The 13,750-nt window shown below is 35.1% G+C and overlaps 1 protein-coding gene across 1 annotated transcript in view; it reads left to right on the top strand.

Annotated features, from left to right (window-relative positions):
• Nucleotides 1-1,057: 1,057 nt before the first annotated feature.
• Nucleotides 1,058-13,750, top strand: part of POF1B (POF1B actin binding protein) — a gene marked incomplete at both ends in the record, with an annotated part of 86,826 nt that continues 74,133 nt past the window's right edge. Inside the window, 2 exon segments of the mRNA XM_079728066.1 lie at nt 1,058-1,342; nt 12,741-12,815. Coding sequence (XP_079584192.1) covers nt 1,058-1,342; nt 12,741-12,815 — 360 coding nt within the window.

Below are 13,750 nucleotides of genomic sequence, written 5' to 3'. Positions count from 1 at the left end.
TGATAAATATAAGGCTGAGCATATTTAATCTCATTATATCAGGTAAGGCACCTCTCAGGACTTGCAACTCCCTTAACACCTAAATATTAAAAAGGCAAGCAAACTCAGTGTTTCCTAAGGCACAAATCAAGTCAGGGTACATTCCTTTGTAAAAATGTGAAACAATAAATATAAGTGCTAAAATGCAAAGCGTTTCTGGAATGGTTAGATTTTTCTTGACCAAATCTCCCATGTACAGACAGCAATTTAATCATTTAGACAAATCTTCCTCAGTTTAAATTAGAAAGCCACACGAGGCCTGGAGGAAGATAAACAGGTCCACAAATTAGAGAGTGTTGCTAGAAGGAAGCCTCATAGCAATCTCCCTTAACTGCAATTACTAGCTGGGTTTTGCAAAGAACGCAGATTTATTTGTGAAAACTAATGTGTCCTTAGGCTAATACCCCTTATTTTGGTCTGGGACTCTGGAATAATAATACTCATGCTTGTAATTACCTTTGCTAAGCTTAAGAACCATGGGAAAGCCACTTTCATGTGACATTTGTGACCTTTTTTCTGCAGTAAATTTTGGCATGGGCATGTCTTTGTTTGCCTATTTACAGTTCAAGTGAATTTCCAAGACTGTGGATTTGGAAGCTCTGGCTTTAGCCCTGAAATTCCACATTCCTGCTCTTTCCAGACTTCCTTAGCCTACAGGGCAGCCTAGTAGCTATCTCCATAACAAAGCAGGGCCTCTCCCAGCAGGTAAACCTACCCAGTGATTCTGCCCCTCAGGGGCGTGGCAGTATTATTTCCTGGAGCAATCTCACGGGGTGGTTCCACTTTGCATTTGCACTCAACTACTTTGCTGCCTCCTCTGTAGCTGCCAGACCTGCTTCTGCTGTTGCTCAGGTAATTCCTCCCATCTCTCTCTGGCACCACTATAGGCAGAGGTGTTTGATAAAAGTCTTCTAACGTGTGCCTGCCTGCCTGCTTTCCTATCCCTTTCTTTCATGATCTCTCTCTGTTTGTTCCTTAGGGAGAGCAACTGGGGAGTACCTTGCTGACCACTGAGAAGATGATGAGCTCAAACTATTGGAGTGAGATGAGCAGCAGCAGCTGTGGGACTCAGCAGTCCCCAGAAGTGCTGCAGTGCCAGCCCAAGCATTACCACTGCTACCATCAGTCAAGCCAAGCCCAGCAGCCTCCAGAAAAAAATGTAGTGTATGAGCGAGTGAGGACCTACAGTGGGCCCATGAACAAGGTGGTTGAGGCCTTGGACTCCATCGGCTCACAGGAAGTGTTCTCCCCTCTCAAAACTGCCTCCTCCTACCAAAGCTTTCTTTGGAGCGACTGTTCCCAGGTACCACAAAGACAGCTATGCCAGAAAGGGGAAATCTTTGTTGCCTTTGTTTGCTTTTGAACCTCATTTATTTTCTTTCTGCTTCTCTGGCTCTGTTCTACAGAATATTATCTCTTGGATTGCAGCTATATATGCAATGTACGGTCACCCAAATTCCATCTCTTGGCTGTTCTTTCATTTACTAGTTCTTGTAGCCATTTGTTTATCAGTTCCAGTGATTTTCATAATCTAACTAGAGCATAGGATGGTTCATTTTTTGTTGAATTAGATTGGAATATATGAACTGAGGTATTCTTTTGCTCCTGCCACAAAGCAATCCTCAACTTGAATATCGTCATTTTTATAAAATAGGTTCCCACTGATTCATTTCATATCAAAAGTAAACAGTTTTTTTTGTATCAAATATGGTGGTGCAGGGACAATGGCATGTATGGAGTGACGAGCAATTATTTGTGTTTAGCAAATAGTATGCTACTCCAGGATAAGTGAAAGGCACAATGTCTATTTGAATTGTCATATGTGTTTCATCTTTTGAAAATGATGCATTGGTTCTTGTACAGTCATGGTGGATAATTTATGAATATTAGTAGAATGAATATTGAAAGAGTGAATATAAGATTGAGGAAAGCAAGATGTAAGCAATTGTTACATGAAAGCTAAAAATGGTGTAAGTCTAAGACACCCTTTAAAATGAAACAAATTTGTTTTTAAAGGGGTTAGTTTAGCATCAGTATCTGTTAATAATCTTGCCAATGAATATGAAAAAAACACTGTAAGACAATATAAAATGAACAGCTCTATGTCTGTTTTCATCTTTGACTCTCTTTATATTAAATTTGCATGTCTTTAAGCTTTCTGAAAACTTCCGTCCAAACTGAAATTGTTTCAAGATACAAGTAGTACTGTGAAAAGCTCAAAAAGCAACTATCAGGATGATATCTTATGTCGCATTGTTATTCTGATCTGGAATAATATGGATTATTTTTCCCAAAACAATAATTTTAATTAGGATATGAAGTAACATTTCTAAAGTATGTAATGAAACTATTTTAAAAATAAGTTTTTAAAGATATAGGTAATCCAACAACTACAAAGGCCACAATTTTCCTGTTTTATTTCACTCCTAGCTTAATTTGAGGGAAAAATATGAAGAAAAACCCAGTATTCACTGTCAGTAATTTCCTATTTGAGAAAAACTCCACCTGCATTGAAGTCAAAGGGAAGAAAAATAAAAGGTCAAGATGACTAGTTTGTGATAATAATAATGCAAATGTACATTCCAGTATTCAGTGATGTTAATGAACAACAAAGTGGGTGTCACCTATGTTCCTGAGTAACCCCAAAACAATGGGGAAGTTGAAACAACAGTTACCATTATCATATGAATGCTAAAATCACCCTATCTTGGGTAGTTATTTAAATACATTAACCTCTTTTCTTATCAACTTCCTAGTAAAAGAAAAATAAATAGATAAAAATTAAAAAAGCTGAAATTTGGCAAATTATAAACATTGACCACAGAACAAATTTTAGGGTCACACTTTATTGTATACTCCATAGTTCAACTTTCCTTTTTAATATTCCTGGGACCAGGCTGGTTGAGTTTTTTACGAGACTCACCTTTCTACTTGATATTTGCTAAGTGATCCTCACAAGACTAGCTCTGTCCTGAAGTGTTGTTCCCCAAAGGAGTTTATAGAGCCTTAGGAACAGAAAGTGTGGCCGCAGAAACAGGGAAAAGAGATTGGAATGGAGGGTGTTGTGAAGTCTGAAGTGATTTATAATTGAAAAGAAAGAAAAGGGCTGGGTGAGGAAGAGAGAGGTGAACTTCTAGATATGTGGTAAAGGAAAAAAATAAGACTCTTCATTCTCTTAGTGAAATAAGAAAGAAAATTTGACTATAAAATTTCAAACTGAGTTCGATATCAAAGGGCATTCATAAATCCACTAAAAGATAATTTGGCAAGAAAGCTTTTAGATAGCTGCCACAAAGAATGTGACGAGGAAACTATTATTCCGTTATTTTATTTCTTTTCTCCCTGTTTAGTGGCAGGATGGCACTGTATAAAGTAAGACCTAAAATTGATCTGAAATTACCTTTATGTTAACGAAATGGGTAAGATGTGGTGGCAGCTTTATTATATATCATGCCAAGCACAAGCAAGCAGTACACATTACTTAAAACACTTTTTGTTTTATGCTTTAAAATTCTCTCCTTAATATGCCATGTTTCAATGACATTTTGAGTTGGTATATAGCAATTATTCTGATGCTAAAGTTTGTGACCATGGCAGCTAGGAAGATAAGTATTATAATCAATTGTTGGTTATCATGAATTCAATTAAAATTTTACTTGAATTTTTTTAGCATTTTTGTGTTTGGATGATAGTAAAAGAATTCCTAAGATTAAAAAATCATATAATTGCCAGTAGTAAAATATGTTCCCTTCGAGAAACCAAAATTGATATCACTCTGCTTTGCTTCCTGAATCTTGATTTTCGCTTATGTAGTAGACATTTTAGATTTAACCAAATGCTTTTTGCAGCACTTTAGTATTTTCTATTTCTGGCTTTTTGGCCCACATTTTTCCTCCACATTTTTCCTTTCTTGTGCACTAAAATAGTGTTTATAGACATAAACATATTTTAAATTTCTCCAGATATAATGTTGCTTTGCTTCTTGTCTAAAATTGATCAGATATATTTTATGATTCCCTCAGTTATTATTTTGTCTGACTGATAAAGTTTTTCTCAGAGAAAACTGACTATAGAAACCAGGTATGGTGAAATTGTCTAAATTGGTGGTAGAATTAAAATTACTAAGTTTATCCATATGAGCAGGAAAAATCAAAAGCAGGTGTAATCAAGGTCATATGTGCATTTTAGAACTGAATATAGTCTTGTAAATAAATGGAATTCTAGAAACTACATAAAACTAAAGAAAACAAAAACCTTATGGCTCAACCTTTTAAAAGGCTTAAATATTAAACAACCATCGTTAACTCAGAATGAAACACTGCCTCAAATAAACAGCATTGATGCTAATATGTATTGGACATATGTATTTCTCTTCCATTAATTTTAGCTTTTTACGAAGTTCAAGATATTTTCCATGTATACAGAGGAGTTCTGTTGTGAGAGAGATAAATTGATCAAAATAAAATTTTTAATACCAGTCATTCATTGAACACATATTTATTAAGTGCCTATTATGTAAGAAGCACCATGATTATCTGGATAAATACCATTTGCTTATCCAGGGAGAGTCCATATTGAGGACAGATATATATGACCTGGTCTGTAGGTGTCCTATATGTTTGTATTTCATTTTAAAATATAATTTTGTGCTTTAGCCGTCAATATTTTATTGAATAAAACATTTTGGTGCAAGAAGGGATCTCTTAAAGATTGTGTTTTAAGGATTACCATATTTTTAAATTTGAAACTTGCAACCAAATTTAGCTCCAGAAAGCAGCCCAGGGGAGAATGTGAGTGAGTTTATGAGTGGCCTCTGCTCTCAATAATTACCCAGCTTGGGCTTTTCTTTGTTTACATGACTTTTTTCCTTTTTCTTTGGTTACAGAGATAGTGGATAGTTCCCTTACTGTGCCAAGATTTCTATACACTATCAGAAAATTTTCCTGTTCTGTGGGGATGGGTGTGTTGCTTTGAAAAATTGTTGTTCAAAGGAGTGGTCAATAAAGTGAATGATTATTCAGGGAAGTACGTTGCCTGAGAAAGCAATGAGGTTATAGGATAAAGAGGCCCAGTTTTCAGCTTTGGTCATCGCTTTTGTGCTTACAATTAAATGAAGCTATAGAAATTGAGTGCAACTAATTGCTGGGTGAAAATACCCTTGCCAATTGTCTCTTGTTTAAAGGAGGTCTGATAAATTGCTAGGCCTGTTTTGAGTCAATGGAACTCACGAGCTATCATTGTGTGTGTGTGTGTGTGTGTGTGTGTGTGTGAGTGTGAGTGAGAGAGAGAGAGAGAGAAGGTGGTGGGGTCAAAGGGGAGGGAGGTGAACTTTTCCTTTAACTGTTGTGATCCAAATTTTATTTCTTGACAATTCTTGGTAAAATAAGTGCAAGTTTCATATGCTCTTAAACCCTACTTAAAAGTGAAAACCTTTCTAAACAAATATATTTGAGCTAACTTTTTCTTCACAACAACAGTTATCTTAATAGCCATCCTTATTTGGCTTCCAATGGAACATATGTACTTTCAGTTTTTAAAGACAAAAAGCATGCGCTGCAAAGTGACTGTATACTTTATTTTCTCTCCTAGTTGCCTTCAAGAAAGGAAATAATCCAGGAATGGGTCTCTTAAATGAGAGATTTTCCTTGGAGGGAAGGGATGAGTGGAAGGAGTTCTATTACTATTACATTCTATTGCTTTCTTTACATGAGAACAGAATCACAGATTTTATCCTAAATTAAGGAAGTGTTTGTTTCACATAAACAGAGGTCATTATAATTTACATGTTTCTTCCTGTACAAAGTTCAGAACAGCATCTCAACAATAACCTAAGGCAAGTGTTTAACCATATTACTGTCTTTGACAGGTTCTAACAAAATCATCTCCCAAACTACTCCGAAAATTTATTTAAATGGCCTATTTAAATGGCCGTTTGCCTTGGCAAATTCTGTCAGCATAAATGTCAGGTGGTTTTTAAAGATACTGCCACTTTTGAAACTATTCAGCCTAGCCTTTTCCTAAGTCACTATTATTACTTTCAGTGATTCTCATAGTCATTAAAACTGACAAGAGCACATACAAGGCTCCCATGGTTTTCCTTCTTGGAACATTATATTATGTATTAGTTTTTAAGTAAAGTTTTAAAATTCAAATTAGACAACATGAAAGAGTGCCATGTTTATTTCAACAAGATTCCAAATATTTAAAGAACAAAGTCCTGTACTATGCATGTAATCTGTTCTATTACCTAATTCTCGTTCCCAGCAGTCTTGCTGTCTCTCCTTTACATACTGCACCAAGGTCTTGAACTCTTTGATCAGAGCTATCAATAGGAAAATGAAAGCCAATAGGTATTGACTGAAAATGTTCATATTACATAGAGCCTAAAGATCAGTCACAGAGAACACTATGGAGAAAATACCCATCCAAATGAATCTATGTGTAGTGTCCTAGGGAGAGCTACAAATAATAAATGTGCATTGATGAGGTAGACTTGGGGAGAACTGAACTATGAAACAGTCAAGTGTAGTGGCTAATAGTGTAAGCTTAGATTTTAAACTTCTTTCGTTTAATTGCTGGTTCAGGGACTTGCTAGCTATATGCTTCAGTTGCCTCATCTATAAAATGGGGTGATAATAACACCTAAGTCATAGGATTGTTATTAGAGTCAAATGCGATAATATATGGTGAAAAATACACAGCACAGTGCCAGACACATAGTAAGTGTTAATGTTGTATTACCCAGAATAAATGACTTGATGTCTCATGACCTTGTGTCCTCATTTGTAAAGTGGGGACAGTAATACCTTCCTTCAGAGTTGTAGTGAGTACTGAGATAACATGTGAAAGTGTCCAGCACAGAGTTAGTACTGGATAATTCTTCCTGTTTGTATTATTGATTTATAAAAATATAGCCAACAAAAACCATTAGCTGCACAAACTACGGTAATAAACTAAATGAATAGACTATAAAGTAAGGGTTCCTTTGACACTGGGAAGATTAGGTAAACATATATTCTTGAAAGGCTTATTAGGGCTCTACTAGCTAAGAAAGACTAACGAGGAAAAGCATTAAAGCAATTTTCTAAAACATGATGTATGATCAAAAGACTGGAGCAGCAGGAATGTATTTATAATGTTTACTGGCATAAATATCCTTTAGAAAGAGTAATTTGGAAGTTCCCATGCTCTTAGAGTCTTTGAACTTGAACCTCAATATTTGAAATGAAGTTTTTTTAGTGTGTGTTTTTTTTCTTTTTCCTTTTTAAAATGTAGTGATGTTGACATTAAAGTTTGCTTGCAGTCTGCCTCTTACCTAATGCTTCCTCTAGAGCTACACTTCCAGTAGGGTAGTATGTGGTTATTTACATTTATATTTAAATTAATTCAAATCCAATAAAACTAATTATTCAGTTCCTCAGTTGCAATAGCCACATTTTAGGTGCTCAACAGTCACATGTGGCTAGTGACTACTGTACTGTACAGCACAGATACAGGGCATTTCCACCACTGCAGAGAGTTCTACTGGACACTACAGATTTATATATTCAAGCTACTCATTTAAGTATAGAACTACCTCTAAGATCATCACAATTCAAAGAAATTCATGGTGGTGCAAATGTGCGATCAAAGGACTGCCAAAGTACATGATCAGCTTTAACGGACACATAGGAATGAAACAAAAAATGAAGCCACAAACATTCAAAGTATAAGTTTAGAATGACAATTTCAGTAGAAGAAGAATTAAATTAATAAAACTTTTTAAAAAGAGCTGAATGAAATATTTTTATGTATGTATGCAGATATAGTCATCTGTTGCTATCTGAGGAGGATTGGTACTTGGACCCCTGCTCCGGATACCAAAATCCACAGATGCTCAAGTATCTTATATAACCTATGCATATCTTTCCCTGTATTTTAAATCATCTTTAGATTTGTAAATACAATGTAAATACTATATAAATAGTTGCCAGATCACACCAAATTCAAGTTTTGCTTTTTGAAACTCTCCAGATTTTTTTTTTTATTTTCAATCCTTCATTGGTTGAATTTGCAGATTCAGAACCTGTGGATACGGAGGGGTGACTGTATCTATCCTTTACATAATTTCTCCAGAATGTTACTTTTTGAAGGAGTAAATATTTAAATAGAGGAAAAAGATGAAATAACCCCCCTCAATCAAAATGCACCTTCCTTTCTTTTAGCACATGATCTGGGTTTCGTAGCCTCTCTGGAACTGCCTATGTCCCTTAAGCTACTGAATTAATTTTAAACTTTAGTAAGTAAAGTTCAAATATCATTCTCATTTTTACTGATGAAGTAACAAAGGCACAGGAGTGCTATGTAACTTGCTCAAGTTCATGCAGCTAGTATGTGGTAGAACTGGGATTTAAATCTAAGCAGTCTAGTTCTAGGTCTATACTTGTAACTACCATGCTATACTGGATATTCCTGATCTATACATTTGACTCTTATTTACGTCATACAGTCTCTGATATCTGATTCCTGTACCCCAACTATGATTTAGGTTAAACCAAGGTATGAACAATTATCTCAAGTGATGTTATAAAATTATCCCAGAAAAATAGACTGATTTTAATCCACTCTGATCTTAAAATTTGTAATGCCACATGCACTTTATAAGAGGAGGAGGAGGAGAAAAAGGGAAAGAGAAGGGTGAGGAGGAGAAGGAGAAGGAAAAAGGTGGGGAGGAAGAGGAAGAGACAAGAAAGCTGCTACAACTTTCCCAAAGTAGATAATGACTTTAGTCATTGTGGGAAAAACAGCCTTGGATTTCATACTAAGCCTAAATCTACTAATTATAAACAAAATTATTTTTCAACAAAACTCTACCTAAAGAATGTTGCCAACAGGCAATATTTATGTATTTAGCAAATATGAGCCACAGGAGTAAACGACTCAATACTAGGCTGAATATGTGATCAGAAAAAGTAGGGCCTTCCTGCAAAATCAAAGGGCTTAAATGATATGAGAATTAAATAAAAATTCAATGTTTTATTGAGTTTAGAGTTCTGTATGTACACTCTGTAAATATATCATGCTGTCTACTTTAAAAACAAAACCCTATTGAATTTGTAGAAGTTTAAAATATTTAATCAGGGCTATTCTCTCACAAGGTCAGTTATGGGAGGATTTCTTGTTTTCAGGCACCAAAAAGTTACTTTTGATAGTAGATAATAAAAAGAGTCAAATATCTAGCCTCCTATTATGAGAATTAGTCAAATCTAGCATAGAATTTTGTTCCACAACTTGAAGAACAGAAAATAGAATGAGGCAGGCTATAGGTGTGGGAAAGTATAGTGATTAAGGGCATGAGTTCTGGATTTAGTGATTAAGTAGCATCATGCTACTTGAGTTGGAATCCCAACACCTTAGTATTAGCTGTGTGATCTTCAGCTAGCTACTTAACCTATCTTTGTCTAACTTTACTCATATGTAAAATGGGGTTATTATAGTAGTACCTTTCTGATGGCAGTTTTTCTGAATATTAACTAAGATGATCTATGTAACATATTTGGTATAGAAAGCTCTTAATAGGTGTTAGTTGTCATTATCATCTTAATCAAAGGAAAACAAGACTGACAAATTTGAAGGATTTGAAATTGTCTTTTCTGTATGGAAAAATAAGCTGGGAGTAACCTCTCATATTCACAGAATGTCGGAAATAGAATGGGGCTTAAAGATCCTCCAATCCACACTTACACATACCCACATCCAGTTTCTCACATGAGGAAACAAGCTCAGGAAGATTGCTTGAGTTGTTCATTATCATAGCTGGCTGGTGGTATAGTGGTATAACTAGAAGTAGAACCTAGGGCTCTGGACTTCAAGCACAGGACTCTTTCCACTATATTATGATAGTCACCACCACCCCTTCCCCAACCTTCAATTATTTTGTTATAAGGAACATGGGGCTATGGCATAGAGGGCATAAGTACAAAAGATGTAACTATTCATTAGATTTAATGATTTCAACATGAAGGGTTTAGGGAAGCTCTGTACAGATGAGTGACACTGAAAATTAAACACTGATGTAGGTTATCAAGAGATAGATTTAGATTTCTATTCCTGAGATGCCTTTAAAACTAAGACATCCTCTTCATTCATCCACAAACATTTTTGATCACTTCCTGTAGAATAGGCAATGGCTACTTGTGGGATGACTTGCTGCAATCCTGCCTAGAGCTAGATGCCACTGAAAGTAACTTCAATCATCAAGACAATGTTCATTTTGGACCTTTACACACACTAACCTAATTCCGTAGACTTTCAGGGGAAAAGGGTTTTCTTTAGCAAGTTTTTCTGAAATTAACACACCTTATATTCAGATAAATTTTTTCCCACCTTATGATAAGTCTAATACTGCTGCAATTTAAACTCATGCTGGTCACTGCCATATATCTTAATCTCTTTGACCCATATTAAGCTACCACCTTAATATTTTACTTTTTGAAGTCATTCCATTTGTCCTTCGTTTCCATAAGGTTTGTATGGGAAAAGCCACATTTGCCTAGATCAATCTAATAATGAAGGCTCAGAACAATTAAGAAAAGCATAATTTGTGGAATTAATGTACCAGCTTTCCAAATATAAGAAGATTGAATAATTTCTTCATTTTAGCACTAGACTAGTCTTTGTGCAAATACACCAATTTGCCTTTTGAATATCTGCTATCTTGGCATCTGAGTAAAGTAACTGCCTATCAATATATACCCTAAATATGTAAGATACATATACTCACACACATATATATATATTTGTGTATGTGTGTGTATTCCTACTTGGGTTAATTTCAGCAAGTTTATAAAACTCCTTAGTATACTCTTTCATCCTAAAAGCTACTCCACATAGCTAGTTAAGTTCCATTCTGTTTAATTTGCTGATGTCATCAGATTTGAATAGGGTAAAGGGAAGGGGAAAGAACTACCATCTATAGAACCAGGTACCAGGCAGTGTGCACTAACAATATTCTTAAAATAACCCTAGTATTACTAGCCACAGCCTAAAAAGGCTAAAAGTTTTCATAAAAGCGTGTTTCACACATGAGTAATTTTACACTTTGCTGATGGATGTGGAATTGGCATAGCCATTTGAGAAATCAATTGGGCAGTATGTGTTAAAATGAATAATGCACATACTCTGTACCCTAGTAATTCCACTTTGTGGGATTCTAGAGAAATACTCACATTGCACAAGGATGCTGTTTGCATCATAGTGGAAACCTGGAAACAATTTAAAAAGATAGATAAGTAAACTATCAAACAAACATTATGGAACACTATAATTTAAAATAATGTATTAAGACATTAATCTATAATATGAGATATTGTTAGGCTTACATTGCAGAATAATAAAAGCAGTAAATATTATTTATACATATATGTATAAATATGGGTAAGAGATTTGAATGAAGGGAGGATGGTTAAGGGAAGATCTTTGACTTTATAAATTTTTATGTTAGAGTGTATTCATGCACTATTGCATAACTAAAAAGCACCTGTTTTGTCTTTCTGAACTTATTCCTGTTGGATCTGTGGGCCAAATCCACCTGCACTTGGTTGCATTTGTAACCACTTTCCTAAACTGAAGAACACGTACCGTTTTGGTCTAAAGTCTTTAATTCTGTGCGTTTGTCTGAGCAATTATCCTCAGCTACCAGCAGGAAATCTGGGAACCTATTCAAAGTCTGCCTAGAAACATTAAGCTTGCAGTATTGCTGTTGATGTAACAGAGGGAGGAAGGACGAAAATGTTACAAGTTGAACCAAAAGGAAAACCACAGCGTGCAGAACATTTGGCAGTCTGAGTAAATGCACAGTCCTGTTTTAAGAACAGCACGTTACACCTACATTATAGCTATACTTCGGTATGAGTCTGTCAGTGTTTCCCTTGTATGTCTGTGATTCTGACTTTAATACCTCCTTGATCTGAAGAAAGCATTATTTTTATCATTTTAGGAATATATCCTGGAGTTGTGTCAATTGGTTGTAAATTATAGCAATGTATGAAGAAATTGAGTAATGCTGTCAACTCTGTTCACACTGATAAAGTTATGCAATTTGCTGATCTAGGAAAAATGTAAAGAATTCCAGCATAATTGATAGAGTGAACATTTTATCTAAACATTATCAAAAATCATACTCTCATCTTTATGGGTCATTCTTTAACCTCAGAACCTACTCTTTGAAATTAAACTAGAAGCAGATCACACAAAGCATAAATAAAAATTAGCTTGAAGTAATCTAAGAGCAGTAGTCTTAGTTGAGTTTTCACAGGTAGTTTCCTATATTGGTTTCAGATTTTTTTACATTTAATTTTTTTGTTTGTGAAACTTTAAATCTTGTTAATTGCAGACATACAATAACATCAGGGGATACATCAGCTGAGTTCTCAAAAAAGCAATAAAAGGGATGCAAACTAAAAGTGCAAGAAGTATGTGTTGTTATGAAAGCATTCTAGAAATTATTTTTCATTAGATTACTTGCAATGCTGACAAAGGAATTGGTAATGTGCTCTTTGGAAAGATGGACATCATCTAAGAAAGCACTAAATAACGTTCTTATTTCTGATAAATTGGGTTATTATAAAAATAAAGGAAATAATAATACTTTAAGAACCTAAGACATTTAAATGACACTGCTCAATAATAGTTTCTGAACCCCCTTTTGTTTCTATCAACAAGAACTTTATTCTCCAACTCTGAAAATATCTACTTGTGCCCCAAGCACGCTACATATAACCCCAAATACTGAACAGGTAAAATAAGATATGGATTAGGTTAGATTACTTTCTTTTTGTGTAAACCTTGCTTGTACGTTTAAGTGATCTTTAGCCCTTCATAAAGCTTTATACATTCACAAAAATTCAGGAACATAAAACTGGAAAGGAGAGCCTTAGATATGAAAGTCAGCTCAGCCCATTATAGGAAAGTGAAGCAAGTGCTGTGAATTGAGTTTTTTCAATTTCATTGTCTACTCAATCTGATTGCTTTTGTTTGAGTGCAGTTTATTTTTCACCAAGGATCTCTCACTGATTATGTATATTTTAAGGGTCCTTGATCTGAGCAGAAATGAAGTACCTAGATCTTGGATTGATTGAGGACATGGCTTTGTGAGTGATAATACTGTACAGTTATATCCAGAGAGAATAACTTACAGGGTTAGAACTAGCCCTTCTCCAAGGTACATGATTTGAAAGACACACAAGGTCAAGTTCCCTTAACCTTTGTGACCTAATAATCCCACTTTTAAGATTATTTTTGAGTGTACACATTATATCTCCAAAAGGTACCTGTAATAATAATTAAATACCATATTAACAAATATGTGTTTAATGATCTAGTCTCACATATTAAAAAGTAAATTCTGAGTAAATAAACCATATGACATCCTAAGTTTGTTAGTACACAGGAGGGGAGTATAAAGGCTGCAGGATTTGGAGGATAGGAGGAAGAAAGATACTGTTCTGAGAAAACATGCCTGCCCAGACTGAAGTGTCATGATGTGAACTTGAATAGTGAAGGGACAAATGGACAAAAGCTGGTCTCGAGACCTGGGGTACAGTGAGGAAAAGGTGACATTATGCAGAACAAGTAAGATTATCAAAGAAAAGTTTGCCTACCATGTCCCAATTCAGCCTGGCCTAGAGCTAGTTCAGTTAGAGTCATGCATTTATTCAGTGAACATTTGCTG

Source organism: Hyperoodon ampullatus, assembly GCF_949752795.1.
Source record: "Hyperoodon ampullatus genome assembly, chromosome: X".
NCBI classification, from domain to species: domain Eukaryota; kingdom Metazoa; phylum Chordata; class Mammalia; order Artiodactyla; family Ziphiidae; genus Hyperoodon; species Hyperoodon ampullatus.
This window is presented reverse-complemented; position numbering and strand designations above follow the sequence as displayed.